Below are 16,147 nucleotides of genomic sequence, written 5' to 3'. Positions count from 1 at the left end.
GGCAGTTAAACCGTAAAAACATAATTCAGCTATTAGTGACATAGACATTGTACAAGGGGATATAGTCTGTCCTGTAGTCTCAAGCCATATACACTACTGCCTTGGCTGCACTTGGAAGTCAGTGTTGCCAGTGCAGAAATTAGCAGAACACTTATACTGTGACAAGTAAAATACTGTACTGTGTGAACAGTCTTTCTGAAATACAGCCCACTGCAAAAGGTGTATCTAGTAGTCATGTATGTGTCTATCCACAAGACAAGACTGCTTTTAAGTGCATACAAATACAAGAAGCATTTAAAAGCTTCTATCTAGAAGTCTCGAAGAAGCTTGGGCCCAAGAGCAGCTCTAATTTTTATTTTTTTTTTTTTTTTTTTATAAAACCTGTGTCCACTCTGTCACAATAGATTCATCCTTCCTAGCTTGAAACACCTCTCTGCCTCTGAGTCCATTAACTGTATTACAGCCATTTTGGCTGGATGCAGTTTTACCCAGAATTTTCCTCATTAGATTCCTGCTCTGATCAAGCACTGCAACAAATACCACATCAATAAGAGATGTGTAAAAAAAGAGGCAACTGATGTTACAGCCTTACATCCACAGTCAACCCAGCAGGTGACAGACTGAGAGCTTTGTAGGTCCCAGTCATAAAAATTTCAAAACAGGCTGACAAAGAGTTCTCAGAAGAGAAAGAACAGATCCATAGCATCTGTCCCAGCTAGGGACTGCAAAGTTAATGAAACCCAATCACCAATATCAAAGATTGCTGACAGAAAAACCCCACTACAGTCAGTTTTCATGGAGAGCATGCTACTCACGGGTTTTAATGTGTACTAAACACACAATGCTCTTTGCCAGATACAAGTCTCTGTTAATAAGCAGAGCTTAGTTTTTAATAGCGTAAGACAGACACTTTCAGGTTTGTTTTTTTTTTTTTAAACCAGGCCAGTCTAGTCACAGTGCCAACTGTAGAACTGATTTATTATTGGCAAAATCACGCGGTAATTTTATTTAATAACAAGGTGCTTCAATACGTATCAGTGGAAGTTAAAGGCACTATGAGGAGAATGATGGTGGGCATGTTTGCTGCAAGATAAGTACAGATCCTCAAGAAGCTTTTAAAGCTTATTTTGTCAAACGTGGCCCATTGCACAATTGCTCTCAGATTGGTTCAGGAAGTTTCATTGCATGTATCTGCATGGCCAAGATCATCATCCGTTAGGTGTTTTGTACAGAAGGATAGGCAGTCTACATGCCAACAAACTTGCGACTAAAATTCTGAGTTAAATTCTAAAATTCTCTTGTGTTACTAAGCATAAATACAATTCAGCAGGTTTTCTTGTCCTTTTCACTTAGTTAATGATGGACTTGTGTTTTGTTTTCTAACAGCATATCACTGCAAATGTGTGGACCCGTGGCTGACAAAAACAAAAAAAACGTGTCCTGTATGCAAGCAGAAAGTGGTCCCTTCTCAGGGGGACTCTGACTCTGAAACAGACAGTAGTCAAGAAGAGAATGAAGTGTCTGAAAACACTCCTTTGCTTAGACCATTAGCCTCAGTTAGTACTCAGTCATTTGGGGCTCTGTCAGAATCTCATTCCCATCAGAACATGACTGAGTCCTCAGAATATGAGGAAGATGACAATGACAATATTGATAGCAGTGATGCAGAAAATGGAACAAATGAAGAAAGTGTAGTGGTCCAACTGCAGCCCAATGATGAAAGGGAGTACAGAGTGGCAAATACTGTCTAAGACTACTAATGATGAATAGTGTACGAACAAAAGCATTCTGAAGGCTATACTTCACAAACCTTTACATAGGGAATATCTTTTAATCTCTAATCCATTTGGTTTCTTCAATAGGAGCAGCAGTTCATGTAGTAGTACTATGGTTAAATCATTAGAGATTTATTTCTGACACAGGTATTCAGTCACGCATTCTGTCTTCTCAAAATGAAGTTTAACTGGACTTCACAATGCTAATAAATAATGTTAATAGTTTATATCAATAGAAGTATCACAGACTCTAAATGTATCTTGTTGAAATGGGGTTTATCTGGAAGTAATTTTTTTTCCATTTTGTAGCTACAACCGGGTCATACTGATAGCAATATTTATTACATGTATGGTATGTGTTACCCCTTAAGCCCAACAGAACAATGTATTTGCATGTTTGTATAGAGTTTTCCTAAAAACTGTCACCACTTCCAAAAGAAAAATGTAGAACAGATTGATACTCTATCTGGTGGTAATATCAAAACAAAGCAGAAGAAATTCCACTTTTATCTCAAAGCAGATTCCAAACTGTGGAGTTTGCCAAAGTAGCTGAGTTTAAGCAGTTCCGTTGAGCAATTCCTAGCATAAGGAAACTTAGAATATACATTTAGTTTTGAGTAATTCACAAGATAAGATCCCCCATAAATAGATTAGCTGTCCCTACCTGCTACTGTGATGTAATCTGGTTTCCAGTGATGATGTGGGAGTTGGTGGGGGGAAGAGAGGGTGGGGGAGAGGGAGAAGAAAAAGGGCTGGCCAAAACAGAGGTTTTGTTCCACATCAAAAAATAATTTAGGTAAGTATTCTATTGATCCTCAACTCATATACCTCTTACTAAAGAGCATTTTATGCTGCATTAGTCTGCTAACTATGTATATATAAAAAATAATTCTTTTTGAATACGTGATTTGAAAACAAGTGCTTATAACGGTTTAACAGAACTCAGTACTTACCAGTGTATCATGAAAAAAGTCAATGTTATATAATACCTCTGTAACTATGTAGAAAGTAAAACCACACATACTCAAAATGCAGAGATTTTTTTACATGGCCTTGAATAAGGAAAGCTTGAAAGAATGTTAATAAACATGTTTTCCACTTTAAGTATCAAAAGGAATTTATTGAACTTTCGCATTACTTACATTCATGGTGTAGTCTTCTATATTTATTACTAAGGTTAAAGTATTTTTAAAGATCCAGAACATGCAGCTATTAAGATTCCTTGGTAAACAAGCAGCCTACTCTTCATCGTGTATCACAGCACAAAGTGCTGGACTGATCAGTACTGTGTGCGAGAGGACCAAGCTAAACAGAAAACCCTCCCTGTTGTTCGCTTTTAGTCAGAAGTCTTGAGTCTGGGTCTGTATGTGTAATTTGTGTGTGGGAGAGGGAAGGAAGACCAGGGTGCTGTTAAGTATTTCCTGCCTACCTGCTGACACCTGTAGAGCTAGTCTGTAAGCCTGTCTTCCGGAAGTCAGAAAACACCGAACCCTGGACTGCGGCGAGTACAGGTGAGGGGTTTCCATTTGTTATTTCTGACCTAACACACCAAGCAGCAACACCCTCCTTGCTTCAGCCTGGTAAAGGAAATCAATTCTCTGGGACTGGGTAAAATCAGAGAAAGTTTATTTTGCAGAATGAGACATGGAAAAGGTGTAACAAAACAATGACTCATCTTCAAATCGCTGCCACCAGCAATCCATGGGGTTAATGACAAATGGTGTATTACTGTATTTTCACTATGTAAAATTCCACTTTCAGTGTCTGTATGCCTAGTTAAGTCCCAATGTGAAAACATTTCTGAAAACTTACTAAGCTGAAACATGTTTCTTAAAATGGGTTCTCCTGTTCAGATGTTGTCAGTGCATTCACAATTGTATTTCAGGCACCTCAAAGCTAAGCGGTGCGATCCTGCAAAAGGAGGATGATAGGTGTGCAGGACTGCAGAGGGCTTGGGTTCAGCAGAAAAAACAGTTACATGGAACTCTGGAATGTCTGAACCAAAGCATTTCACTGTATTTCTTCTTGTAACTTATTCAAGGAAAATACTAATGCAAATTCATGACCTAGATCACGATTCAGTGTTCAGACCTTTAGCACAGGAAAATAACCCTCAGTATTTAAATCATCTGTTGATACAGAAATGTGAAATTTATCTAAGTTATTCAAGGAATATACTTTGCACAGACCCTAGCAACCTGGGTACAGACACCATTCTGCTGTGGAAATTCAACAACAAACATGTTTGAAAAAGGAATTTGAGCAGCACCTAATTATTAGCAAGAAGAAGTATATAGGTGACATACAGACACCTGTTCAGGAGAGGGGGATTCATCAGAAGGGAACAGTGTTAAGATAAATAAGGAATTTGGTGTGCTCTTCTGGTGGCTGTTCCTGTCTCTGAGGTGCCATTACAGTTAACTCTAGCTATGGGCCTACTACAAAAAAAAGCTTGGGGGAGTGATCCTCCCCCAAAAAAAGTTCTGCAGTCAGGATGTGAGTTGGGTTAAATTGGATTTAGACAGTTTAGATACAGAGCAAAACAAGGATTCACACACGTTTAAGGGAGAAATGAAAGGTTTGCAACCTCTGTACTAGTTACTAATAAATGCAAACTTACTTAGTGCTATGGGCTTTTTTCTAGTCTGTTCTAAGTTTAACACTAGCAGCTGGAAGGCAAGTTTGGACACCAAACAACTGGAGTCCTTGGAGAAGGCAAGACTTTTTGTATACAAAGGTTTCAGGTTAGGTTGGGACCTAGTGGCAAGCAAAGGAGCAGATACAACATTCACACTGAAGATTAAGATGTAGGGGAGAACAAAGGCATTTTAATGGTCATCTCCAGGACCCAGGGAAGCAGAGTCTCAACTAACCTCCTGTGGTTTGGGCTTCTTTCTTTCCCAGCCCCTGAGCTCCCATTGTCCACTACTGCATCTCACCAGTGCTGTGTCAGTTCACAGGGCCCACCTTGGGTAGCAGAAGTGCCAAAAGCCAGGCAGAAGTGTTTTGGGGTAAGAGAGACCTTAACTGTGTCCTTTCTGAGAGAAGCATGTTCTTACCCTGTGGAGACCTGACCTTAGGTAGACTGCAACATATCCTAATGAATAGATAACATGGCAAAGATCTCTAGCTTTTGTTCCAGGGGTTGTACATTAGGTACCCATGTGGCAGGGGAACTCTCTAACCCTAATCAGATAAACGTGAAGTTCTGTGACAAGATACCATCTCACTTAAGATGATTTACACGGAAGAGGGCCTGGCCTTTGACTAAAGAGGTATTATCATACGACTGCTGTCTCACAAAACTCAGAACTGCACCTACATCTAATATTAGTGTAGTCAGCCATGCAGTGAAGAAGGGCCTCAGTGGATTTCTGTTAGGAGGGGAAAAATTACCAACAGTCAGATTTTGGTTGGAATAAATTTATTTCATCTGTCTGTAAACAAGGTGTTTTTAATAGTTATGGCATTTTTTGAAATGCATATTAAATCAGATGAGTTAGACTGTATCCCAGATGTAACAAAGTGCAGGGAAAGAAATGGACAAATCAGCAACAAGAATTCGTTTAAATCTGTACATTATCCACAAGGCCCAACAATAGAAGCAAAGACTAGAATGTCCCTACAGTAGTGCCATTCGAAAGAAACCCTCGTAGTCAGTTAAAATCCATCTCACAATAGCAACAGTTCATTTTTTTTTTTTTAACAATAGTATGGCACAGAATACATATTAAAAAAATTCATCACAAGACAGCCAAGTCAGTTATTCCAACCAATACCATCTCCCATTTATTCTTTTGTATACAGAGTTCTGCAGTTCTCTTTAAATGGACATACAAGTTAGTACCGTGTCTGAACTGAGAGTTTGGTTACAGACATTTCAGATGACTAGTGCACAAGGCAGTTCACTCCATCATTTCTGCAGCAAGGGTGTGACAGGCCAAATGAAGATTTAAAATTTGAAATGGCATCATTTTGACAGTTTAGCTTTCAAACTACCAACCTTCATCCAAACAGTGGCTTCAGAGCAGCAAAACTCTTTACCAGTGAGTGATCTGGCAGAAAGACCGGAGTCAGTCAGAGCGCCCGGTGTAGCTGAAGGTGGCAGTTTTCCACAATGACATTGTAGTTCCATATTAAAAACCAAAAGAAAAAAAAAAACAAAAGAAAAAAAAACAAAAACAAAAAAAAACCACCCACCCCATGACCCCCAAGCTGCAAACTAAAATTGGTCCTATGAAAAACTGAAACCAGACACACTCCAGATGGTTATGTTGGGCTATCTAATGTCCATAATGGCAGCCTTTTACAATTCAACTACAGAACAGGAGCTGGCAAAAAAAAAAAAAAAAAAAAAAAAAAAGTGCCTGAGCTATTGCAACGATGGAATGTCTGTGGGATCTGTTCGGGATGTGGCTTTAAGGTCATGGGAGGAAGTGCGTCTGTACCCTTTCTTCCACAGTTTTGTGATTGCACTTGTTAAGCAGTACAAGCTTCAGACATCATGACAAAAAAATAGAAAGACTTAAGCCTAGAGTGAAGTGCAACAACAAAACTAATAGAACGTTAATAGCTTCTGAGTCGCAACTTGGTTAAACAAACCAGGCACTATAAAAACGGGTGTGAGCAAACAAACGTGGAATAAAAAAATAAAGAGGGACAGAAGTAAAGATATGCATGCACTTTTTTCCTCCCAACCATGCTCTATGAAAGGAAGACTAGTGAGCTGTGTAATTGCTCAAAGTGCTGAAGAGGCATTGATCAAATTAGATTGTACAATCGGCACCTTGTTTAGTGTATTTAAGTTGTTTTAGTCGTCAATATCACACTAACTGCTAAGACAAAGCAAAGCCTACACTTGGCATATTCCCCTCCCAAAAGTTTTTCAAGGTATCATGCATATCATCTTTGTGGTGCAGTAATGGTGCCAGATATGGGACTTGGTTACATACAGTGGTTAACATATAAATGAACAAAGGGTAACTGGAATTATGACATTAGGAAATGGGTAAATAAAAAACACAAACTACCATCTACAGTCTGGTAGCACTGAACACAACTGGGTGGTGATGAAGAGAGTTGCTAGGTGGATGGGGAGAGGCTGCTTAGACGTCAGACCTCCTCAGGTATAAAGCCAGTTCATATGCTTTCTTGTTGAGTGTCCCTCCATGGACACCTTCCTTTCCCATGACTATAACCAATGCTGGAGTACACAAGGAAACAAAACAGAAATGAACAGAATTAAAGGGAAAAAAAAAAAAGAAAAAAACACCTTTCCCCACCAACAAAGGGATACAAAGGAGACACAGGTTCATACCCCATCACCCTGCATTGCTAATAAAGTTTCCAGAATGTAAGGTTTAAAGCTCACCGCCAGGAAAGTTTAATAGCAATCTTCCCCTAATACTTAACAGTCTGCCTAGCAACTAGAACCCAGAGTCTCTCAAGTATTTTGCCATTGAGTATGCCTTCTTATTCAATCCGCCTCCATGGACCCCTTCTTTGCCCATTACAAAGACCAAGACTGAAAGAGAAAAGAAAAAAGTTTTAAAAAGAGTGTGTTAGACAAGTAAATAATGCAAGTTTTAGGCAGTGCAACAAACACACTCAAATTCAAGATTTAGTATTTGGCTATAAAGCTAGTTTAACAGGAGTTTCGTAAAAATATAGATATAGACAGGGCTGGGGGAAGGCATGAGTTATCCTCAGGAATATTATATGACTATGTACGCCATAAGAGTTCACTGCTAAGAAAAATGCAACCAAGTATCTCAAAAAAGCATCACAAGTGCCTCTCCGTCATCAGCACCATTCACCATCCCCCAGCGAGGAAACCCTGGATGCATCTTTGAATAAAAAAAAAAAGTAAAGTTTTTCCCCAGAAGTGCGACTGAAATGCAGAAGTGGGAATATTTTTACATTCTTTTCTGTAGTGCTCAATACTGGTGTGAAAAACAGTAACTGCCTCAATACTAGCAAAAAAAGCCATGGGGTCAGAGAGCTAAGACTTTTCACACAACCATGCAACCAGAAAACATGCTTTTTGTCTAAGACAAAACACTGGGAAGATCTCGGTATTGACCCTCTCTCTATTCCCACAATTTTGGTGAAGCATCCCAGTTGCCTACTGGACAAGAACATCCAAAGGCTTCTCAGCCAGTAAACACCACTTGCGAGTTGCCAGCAGATGTCACCAGCAGGTACACAAGACACAATGAGCCCTCTGCTTCCACAAGCACAGCAGTTCGTTTCCCAGGCTAGGAATACTGTAACTGGAAATACTGCAGTCAGCCTACCTACAGGTGACTGTACATCTCCATAGCAATTCCCTCACAGAAAGCTTAAGACAAACAGTTCTTTGGCATTTCACAACCAGGAGCAGAACCATAACTCTGCTTATTTCACTTCAGTACTGAAACTTTCTTCCGGTATTTTTGCCAACAGCTTTAGCCTACAGAGAAATTTTGCTCTAGTTTTGTTTTTATACTTATAAGCAAAAGTCCGCTGCTCAGCAATTTGCTGCACAGCAAGGCAAAAAATGCTAGGCCAAGTATTTTGAACACAAAGGCCTGCTACCTGTAGCCAGTATTTTGAGGCATGTTTTTACATCCAAATCTAGTGCCTTCCCCATGATAGGTTTCACTAGAAGTGAGGAGCACAAGGAGCTAGCGTACTAGCATAAAGCAAGTTTCTCAATGATACCAAATTGGACGGGCTTTTAGCTCACAGACTTCAGAGAGCTCAACAGGAATGCAGGAAGAGTTAGTGTAGAACTTGTTAAGAGGCGAGCAGGAGAAATTCACACAAGAACTCACATCTTTGCAGAATAAACCTTCTGTTCAGAAGTTTACAATGTAAGAGTCAGTTTCACTACTGATCATTACTAGATCCCTACCATAAGCTTTAGATACCAAGCTACCTTATACTTGGTAGCTTACTTAAAGCTATAGCTTGCTCTTCCCTGCTTGCCAGGGATCTGGTTAACCACTTCCTAGCCTAATGCCCACGTGGGAACAGGGACAAGCGTGATAACCAGCCAAAGACCTAGCCAGCCAGCCAGGCCACTGCCATCCACCCCCCTTGCGTCACTTCCAAAATTAGCCATTAAATACAGGAGCCTGGTTTTCTTAATAGCTGAAGTCTATGCTTAGGGTCACATTCTTAATTTAGCGAGCTGAGAGTGAAGAAAATCATGCTTACCTCGACCAGCTCTGCCTACAGCAACATTGTACGTTGGCTCACCACCTTGACTCTTTGTCCTGATGTCCATTGTGCAGTCACCATCAACATACAGGCTATCTCTGATCACAGAGCACTTCTTTGCACCAAGGGTCAGACCGTTGGTGAAAAAACCCTCTCGGTCTTTTCCTACAATCATATCTATTTCTACTGGCTGTCAAAGAAAAAAGTCCAGAGTTAGCAGGGCAGTATTTTATTGGTTTATTTCTATTCAGAAAACATCCTGTCTTGTGTTGAGACGATGAGACAGTACATTTCCCCCTGCTCCCACCAGGACGTCTTCCAGAACACAGTGCTTTGTTAGTCACAGTTTGCACTGCACTGGTCCATTACCACTTTAAGCAGTGGATCCGCTGCCCTGGAATACCTCAGCCCAAATCTGCAGCGACTCTCGGATCCACGCTCTCATTAAGGGAGGTGCTTCAGGGCTGAAGCTAGCTAAGCACAGGACCCATGTCTCGGCCATGGAACGCACTAACCCTGTGGAACCCAAACGCCTACTGGCACTTATCCCCTGAAGATCGGCTCAAATGCCGCCCGCCTGCACCGGCGGGGCAGGAGCTCGGCCCCAGCCACGCTGCTGAGGCGCCTCCGCATACTCGGGCCAGCTGGTACACGAGGGGCCCCTCCGCGGCACCGCTCCCACCCGCCCGCGGTACCGCCCGGCTCCGCGGCCGCCGTCCATCCCTACGTGACGGTGGAGAGCACCCGCCCCGGGCGGACAGCGCGGCCGCTGGAGTCGGGCGGCGGCGCGGCCCGGTGAGGCGGGGGGAAGCCGGGGAGGGCCGGGCCCTGCTGCAGCGCGGCGGCCTCAAAGTGCAGCGTCACGACGGGCCCTGCCGCCCCAATCACGGCCCAGCACTGCGCGGCCGCCGCCACAGAAGCGGGCCTTAACCGGCCCCGCTCTGCTCCAGCTCCCGAACCGGGACCGGGCCCCTCCACGCCCGGGGCGGGGCGCGGCTCTGCCGGCGGGTCGTCCCGGGCAGGCCGCGCTGCAACATGCCGGGCACCCCGCATGGCCCTTACGTAAGGGCGGCACGGGTCCCGCCCGGCCGGGCGGACGGCGGCAGCGGTACCGATGGGAGCGGAGCGGGGCGGCGGCGGCGGGAGCAGGAGCGAAGGACGGGCAGGGGTGGGGGGGTGGGGAGGGAGGAATCAATGGCAGTGCGCCATCTTGGCGATGAAAAACATGGAGCCAGCGGCGAGGTGGGCATTCACGAACGCCTCCTACGCCGCGCACGTAAGCCTCGCCGCAGCGCCGGGCCCGGGCGGCCCTACGCAAGCCCCACCGCGCACACCCCGCGCGGCCTCTCCCGCCGCATCGAGCCGCGGCCCCGGCCCCCGCCCCCGCCGCCGGGAAGGGCCCCCGCGCCCGCGGCGCCGCCGCCGGCAGCCACGGACAAAAAGGCAGCGCGGGCTCGCTCCGCCGCCGCCGCCGGGCCCGCCGCCGCCGCCGCCCCGCAAGGTGCCCCCGTCCCTCGTGCGCCGCCGCCTCGCCCCGCCGCTAACGGCCGCGCTCGCTCCCCCGGGGCCGGGCTCGCCCTTCCCCGCGCCCTGCCCTGCCTCCCCGCCGCCGCCCTTACCGTGATGCTCTGGAAGATGCCGCCGGCCGTGGCTGCCCAGACGTACTTGGCGTCGCAGTAGCCCACAATGGCGGCCTCCTGGCAGCAGCCATCGCACATCAGGTTGTCCACGTAGCTCTGCCAGCCGGCCATCTTCGCGCGGGCGGCGGTGGGGGCGAGCGGGGCGGGCGGCGAGGCGCGGGCCAGGCGGCGGGCGGCGGGGCTGGGCGAGGCGGTCCCGTCCCTCTCCTCTCCCTCCTCACAGCGGAGCGGACCCGAGCGCTGCAGCGGGCGGCGCGGCGCGGCCCAGCCCTCCGCGCTGCCGGCGCCGAGGGGCGGACGGGAGGAGGGGCGCGGCCCAGCACCGCCCCCCGCGCCGCCCGGCTACCGCGCTGCCGAGGCGGGAACCGGCGGGGCTGCGGCGCCGTCCTCCGGGTGGCGGAGCGCGGGGCTGGCGGGAGGGAGGCGGCCGGCGGCGGGGCCGGTCCCGGTCCCGGTCCCGGTCCCGGCTGCACCCGGCAGGTAGGTGCGGCGGGCCTGGGGCGCTCCGGCCCGGCGGGAGCGGTGCGCTGCTCCGCGCTCTTCCGGACCCCGGGGGGGCTGGGGTCCAGCGCGCCCTCGCCGCAGCACCTCGGGGTGGCCGGGCCGTCGCCCTGAGCTCTGGTGTGGCAGTCGGCGCTGCCGCCGGGCACCGGTGCTTCTGCACGGTCGGGGCTGCGGCCGAGCACCCGTGCGGTGCCGGCGGTGCTGCGCGCCGCCTTCCCCGTTTGCTCTGAGGCTGGGGGAGTGCGAACGGTGCTCTAATGTCCAAGGAATGGCGATGTTCTCATCTCTGGAAGCACAGTCGTTGCCTAGGTAAAGCTCTGTTACTCCTCTGTTGGTAGTTGGCCATACTCTGCTGCCTTCCTTGCCCCTGCGAGCTGAACCAAAGTCCTGTCAATGTAGCGAGAGGATTTCTGCATCAAAATGCTGGTCTTGCATGGAGCCGGTGGGCTCCTCATCTCACAGGCTAACATCTTTTGCATTTTATTTCTGTGTGGTTTCGTAAGTGGTTATTTCAGGTTTTATTCTTCCAGGTACCACCAGGTTGAGATAACTTAGTTTCCACATTCGTTTGTAAGATGTCCAGGTCTGATCCCAGTGTTTTGCTACATTGGCATTGGGCTCTGGGCAGGATCACTGCTTGGAAGACTGGCCTGCTGCAAGTTGCAGAAATGTTCACCTGCAACATTAAGGGGGTGTTTTAGGGCAATGGCTCTGTCCTTAACATTGAGGTTGGGGAGCAGTAGAGTGGGTCATCTTCCTTTTGAGCAAGGTGGTTTTGCCTTACATAGTATCTGTTGTGATTCTCTGGGAAATGGGGACAGGTTGGGATGTGGTGGTCCGTGCAATTAACTTTGAAGCTTTAATTCAAGAAGTTAGATCTTATACCTGAATATGCCAAGGCGTGGCATGCAATAATTGAATTTCTCTTTTCTGAGGTTATACCCACCAGGAAGAATATTCGCCACATAGTTCTGATGAATATCCCTACAGCATGCTTCAGAGTGTAGTTTTAAAACCTGTTTTGGTTGTCATGGGATTGAGTGTTGTTTAGATAGTAATAGAGATTGCGTACATTACTAGATACTTTAAAAAGCCCTTATTTGCATCTTTTAGTTTAATTCTATAAGTATCTTCTGTATTTTAATTTTCACAGCGCCTTTCCCACTCTGAATTTGGACAGCACCAGAACTTTGCTTTATTCTTTTCCAGCCATCCATGTATTACCAAAAACATCCTCCTGTCATTCTTGGGTGACATGGGGTAGTGTGAGGCATTCCTGCCCATGGCAGGGGCCTTGGAACTAGGTGATTTTAAGGTCCTTTCCAGCCCTAACCATTCTATGATTCTGTTGCATCTCCCAGTGAGTTACAGGGTTTAAATTTGCTTTCAGTTCTTTAACTAGCTTTTTGTGAAGTTTGGGTTGACTTCATCATCCTCCCGTTTTTGCCATAGAAAGGAGAAAAAGTTCTCTTCTGTCTGAAGCTGCCATGGAAGGCCACCTTTTTTTTTTATAATGCATGCCTGTAGGAAGTCCCAGTTTAACACTAGCAGTTGTACAGAATGGAATGCATCCATCTTAAATGAACAGGAGACTGATGGGTCCATTATTTTTAGAGTTCAACCAAAATGTGGGGTTTGCAATTTTTGTTGGTTTTGCAAGCTGCAGTAAGGATTCCAAATTGCTTCACTTTAATAAGTGGATTTACTAAATACAGGGGCAGACATCTGATGACGCTGAACCCAGAGGCAGGCCTTGCGAATTTTGGAGCTGCCTGTGTGCCAGTGTCATTGTCCTTGGTTAACAAGAGGTAAGATGGACAGCAGGCTGCTTGGTACACACGTGGAGGAATCTTACGCAAGAACCTGTGAGTTTCCAGGGCTTTTTATAAAGGCTATGCAACCTCTTGCCTTGAGGTATCTAACCTTCCCACATGCACCCTTCCACCCATTTGTCCATCCCTTATGCCTGAGGACCATGCGTTCATTTCGAAGCCCTACAATGTAATGTTCAGTTTCATGGGAGGTAGAGGCCCAGCGGTCACTGCCAGCTAGGAGATGTCTGGGAGGAAGCACCGCTGCTCTAGGAGCTGCGGAACTGCTGCAAGAGGCACTGCTTGGCTGTCCCCGGGACTCCAGAGCCTTGCCAGTTTAGTGTGTGGTGGGCTCAGTGCTCCTTTGGAGAACTAAATGTTTCATGTGGATGTCAAAGAATGCAGAGTGAGTCCTGTAGTGCTACCACGGCTTTGCGGGGAGTATCACTGTTTTCTAAGGAAGCTGCATAAACCAGGTGATCAAGTAGTGTGAATGCTGTTTTGATGAGCAGATTGCGTTAGCGACAAAGGGAATGCAGGTGTCTGCTTTTAATGATTTAAATTGGAAATAAGTGCATGGAAGTCTGGGACCTCCAGAACAGAAATGATGAGAGTAGAGGATTTGCCACTTGGTTGGTATCTGGGCTTTTAGTCATGTTACTTGTGAAGTAACTGTAGTGATATATTTAGAGAGTGATTGGATTACCATTATTTAATGTTATGAAATTACCAGGTAGCATACCAGCGTAATTTACAGATTCAGCAGCCACCAGTGCTACTTCTAAAACTCATACTCCTTTATTTTCACTATTAGGTGCCTCATTTGCATGTGTTCTAGGCTATGCAATTATTATAATGCTATTTGTATAGACACTACTGCAAGAGCACCTTTTGAGATTGTTCAATTTAAGATGAGGATGTGCTCTGTATGATAAAGATTGTAAGAGAGACATTCCAGTTTTATCATTTGTTACAAGTCTTAACTGAAATCTGAGACATTTGTTAAATGAAGGATTTATGTATAAAAAAAAATATAGTTGTTAAAATTGATAGATGGAGCGTCTCATTTAACATTGATACCTGGACTGACATAGGAAATGGTGCTGTCTGAACATAAGCCATACATGTATCATAAATAGTTGCTAACCCATGATTTCTTGTATTTTAGTCTCTTTCGATGCTCTGCCCAGTAGTTCTTTGTGGAAGTTTTTTGCACAGTACAGCCAGAGTTTGTTTTTTTAATGGAGCTTGTAACAGTTATGAGTTGTTTTGCTTTGGTTCAGAACTTTGTCTGAAATTTGTGTTGGATTACATCTAAGAGAAATAATCATTTGAAAGAATGCCTGTGCTTAGCCGGAGTGTACTGTTTGTAGCTTTGTGAGAAACTTGACTGCTTTTATATTAGCAACATGAAAATTGAAGTTGACAAAAAAACTTGAAGGAGGGTGTGTACTTTGTTAGTAAAATAACTCACATTTTTCTGTCAGGCTTTGTAAGTACTGGAGCATTTGGAGATAAATTTAAGCATTATTTATGTGTAGATAGAAGGGGCAAGTGACCATCAACAGAGCACATCTTGACTGTTGAAAATTAACCTTTACAGAGCCAGAGCTCACCTGAGGCATCATTCGTTACCACAGTTCATGCCAGTTTGTGGTGCTGCTCTGGTAACTTCCTCTTCAGACCATACTACATTTCCTGTGGCAGTCTCTCTATTTACCACAAGTGCTTTTGGAAGTGCAGAGGGTAAAACCCATTTAGAAGTGTTGCAAGTTAGCACGTTCACTTCTGCTGATTAAAAGGCAAGGAGCAAGAAGCAGTCTGTCTCTTAGCCTCATGGGGATGACTTGAAACCTGGCTGTGCAGAGTCCTTCCACGGCTACTTAAATGACTTGGCTGAAAAACAAGGAAGCCACCAAAGGCTGCCTGTTAGTTAGAAATCAGTTGTAAAAATGACATATTAATGAGCAGAAAGCTTGAAGCTAGGATTTGAAAATAGTGATACAAAATGCAAGAGTCACTAGATTAAAATCACAATGCAAATTTTTATTACATAGCTACATCTGTGCAGGAAAAAGGTCCTGTCAGTGCTAGCATAGATGTGGTTGTGCTACAGAGCCCTGCGCAACAGCACTTCAAGCCATCCAGAATGTTCTGAAAAAAAAAGTGGTTTTCTGGTGTATCTTACACTGTTTGGAAAGGTGGTCTAACTCCATGTGTGGATGAGGGTTTTGTCTCCACAGAGGAGGTTTGCCTGGTATGGTTTTACCAGTATAGGTAACTCAACAAAATCTTTGTCTTTCCAAGGATTAATTAGATAAGCAGTTAAGAAGAGTTTCCCTTATCCTTTATTTAACCGTCAAATTCAAACGCTACAAATAAATATTCTAGTATGGGGCATCCCTGCCCATGGCAGGGGAGCTGGAACTAGATGATCTTAAGGTCCTTTCCAGCCCTAACTATTCTATGACTCTATAAAACCCAAAGTCTAACTTAAAATCAGGTGCAAGGTTAGTGGTGTTAAAATGTCAGATATGAGATTGCTTCCATTTTGGTGGCTTCCAGAAATGCTTTAAATCTGAGGAAGGACAGTTCTTTGTGGATCTGATTTATTGACTGGTCAGAGCATTAAAAAAAAAAACCATCTGAAATCATGGAACTTATCTTCTGGGGGATTTTTAAGGTAAGTTCTTGATCTTGCATGTGGCCAATAAAAAATAAACCTTAATCCTAGAAATTAAAGTTTATTATATGTAAATTCTTACTTGGACAGATAGTCTTCAGTTCATATTGGTGTCTTTGGTGAGAGTCCCTGCATGAGTGGGATGTGCAGAATTAGGTCTTTATGACCCAGCTTTCTTTGTATTCATATTTATCAGGCAGGCTCTTCAGGGTGCTTGGATCCTGCAGTATTTTGTTTTGCTTTAAATAAAGCAAACAGAACCCAAATAGGTAGTCCTTTGTTAATTTTTCAGTTATGAAACAGGTGTACTGTGGAATTCAGTAAGTTTGTAGATACCTGGATACAGTGGAGGGAAGCTGGTAGCATCTTCAATCCAAGCTCTTTTGTTTACTTCATTTTATCCAAGCTCAGTGGTGACTCATTGCATGCCTTTGTTAACTGATTATTTCAGTGGGTGAAAGGTTGTGTAAAAGTTAATCTAAAAAGTGAACACTAAGGCTAAGAAATGCTTTAAGGTTGTTAGAGGAGCCC

At 44.9% G+C, this 16,147-nt stretch overlaps 3 protein-coding genes across 7 annotated transcripts in view; 2 read left to right on the top strand and 1 right to left on the bottom strand.

The window, feature by feature from the left end:
- Positions 1 to 2,879, top strand: part of RNF13 (ring finger protein 13) — a 39,453-nt gene extending 36,574 nt beyond the window's left edge. For all 3 annotated transcript variants that reach the window (XM_065674792.1, XM_065674793.1, XM_065674794.1), the window contains one exon: positions 1,387 to 2,879. In XM_065674792.1, the coding sequence (XP_065530864.1) occupies positions 1,387 to 1,751 (365 nt within the window). In that variant the 3' untranslated portion in view covers positions 1,752 to 2,879. The remainder of the gene's footprint in view (positions 1 to 1,386) is intronic.
- Positions 2,880 to 5,182: 2,303 nt separating this feature from the next.
- On the bottom strand, positions 5,183 to 10,911 carry PFN2 (profilin 2). 2 transcript variants are annotated; one of them, XM_065674800.1, is made up of 3 exons: positions 10,598 to 10,908; positions 8,976 to 9,168; positions 5,183 to 6,978 (listed from the first exon to the last, which is right to left on the bottom strand). In XM_065674800.1, the coding sequence occupies exons 1-3, from the start codon at positions 10,727 to 10,729 to the stop codon at positions 6,881 to 6,883; spliced, it is 423 nt and encodes a 140-aa protein (XP_065530872.1). In that variant the 5' UTR covers positions 10,730 to 10,908; the 3' UTR covers positions 5,183 to 6,880. The 2 variants fall into 2 exon arrangements, with proteins under 2 accessions (XP_065530872.1, XP_065530871.1); XM_065674799.1 differs by lacking the exon at positions 5,183 to 6,978 and adding an exon at positions 7,029 to 7,299 and having other exon boundaries at positions 10,598 to 10,911.
- A 49-nt stretch (positions 10,912 to 10,960) lies between these two features.
- Positions 10,961 to 16,147, top strand: part of LOC136012048 (uncharacterized) — a 97,854-nt gene continuing 92,667 nt past the window's right edge. For both annotated transcript variants that reach the window (XR_010611559.1, XM_065674787.1), the window contains exon 1: positions 10,961 to 11,098. The gene's annotated coding sequence lies outside the window, so the exon portion shown is untranslated. The remainder of the gene's footprint in view (positions 11,099 to 16,147) is intronic.

The sequence above is a fragment of the Lathamus discolor genome, chromosome 3 (genome assembly GCF_037157495.1).
Source record: "Lathamus discolor isolate bLatDis1 chromosome 3, bLatDis1.hap1, whole genome shotgun sequence".
Taxonomy (NCBI): Eukaryota; Metazoa; Chordata; class Aves; order Psittaciformes; family Psittacidae; genus Lathamus; species Lathamus discolor.
This window is presented reverse-complemented; position numbering and strand designations above follow the sequence as displayed.

What these genes read in the sequence shown, in the direction of transcription:
- PFN2 (XM_065674799.1), bottom strand. Translation starts at nt 10,729, where the DNA reads ATGGCCGGCTGGCAGAGCTACGTGGACAACCTGATGTGCGATGGCTGC. An exon ending in GCATCTTCCAGAGCATCACG is followed by an intron (nt 9,169 to 10,597) that starts GTAAGGGCGGCG and finishes TTTCTTTGACAG; the next exon opens with CCAGTAGAAATAGATATGAT. An exon ending in TGTAGGCAGAGCTGGTCGAG is followed by an intron (nt 7,300 to 8,975) that starts GTAAGCATGATT and finishes TTTCTCTTTCAG; the next exon opens with TCTTGGTCTTTGTAATGGGC.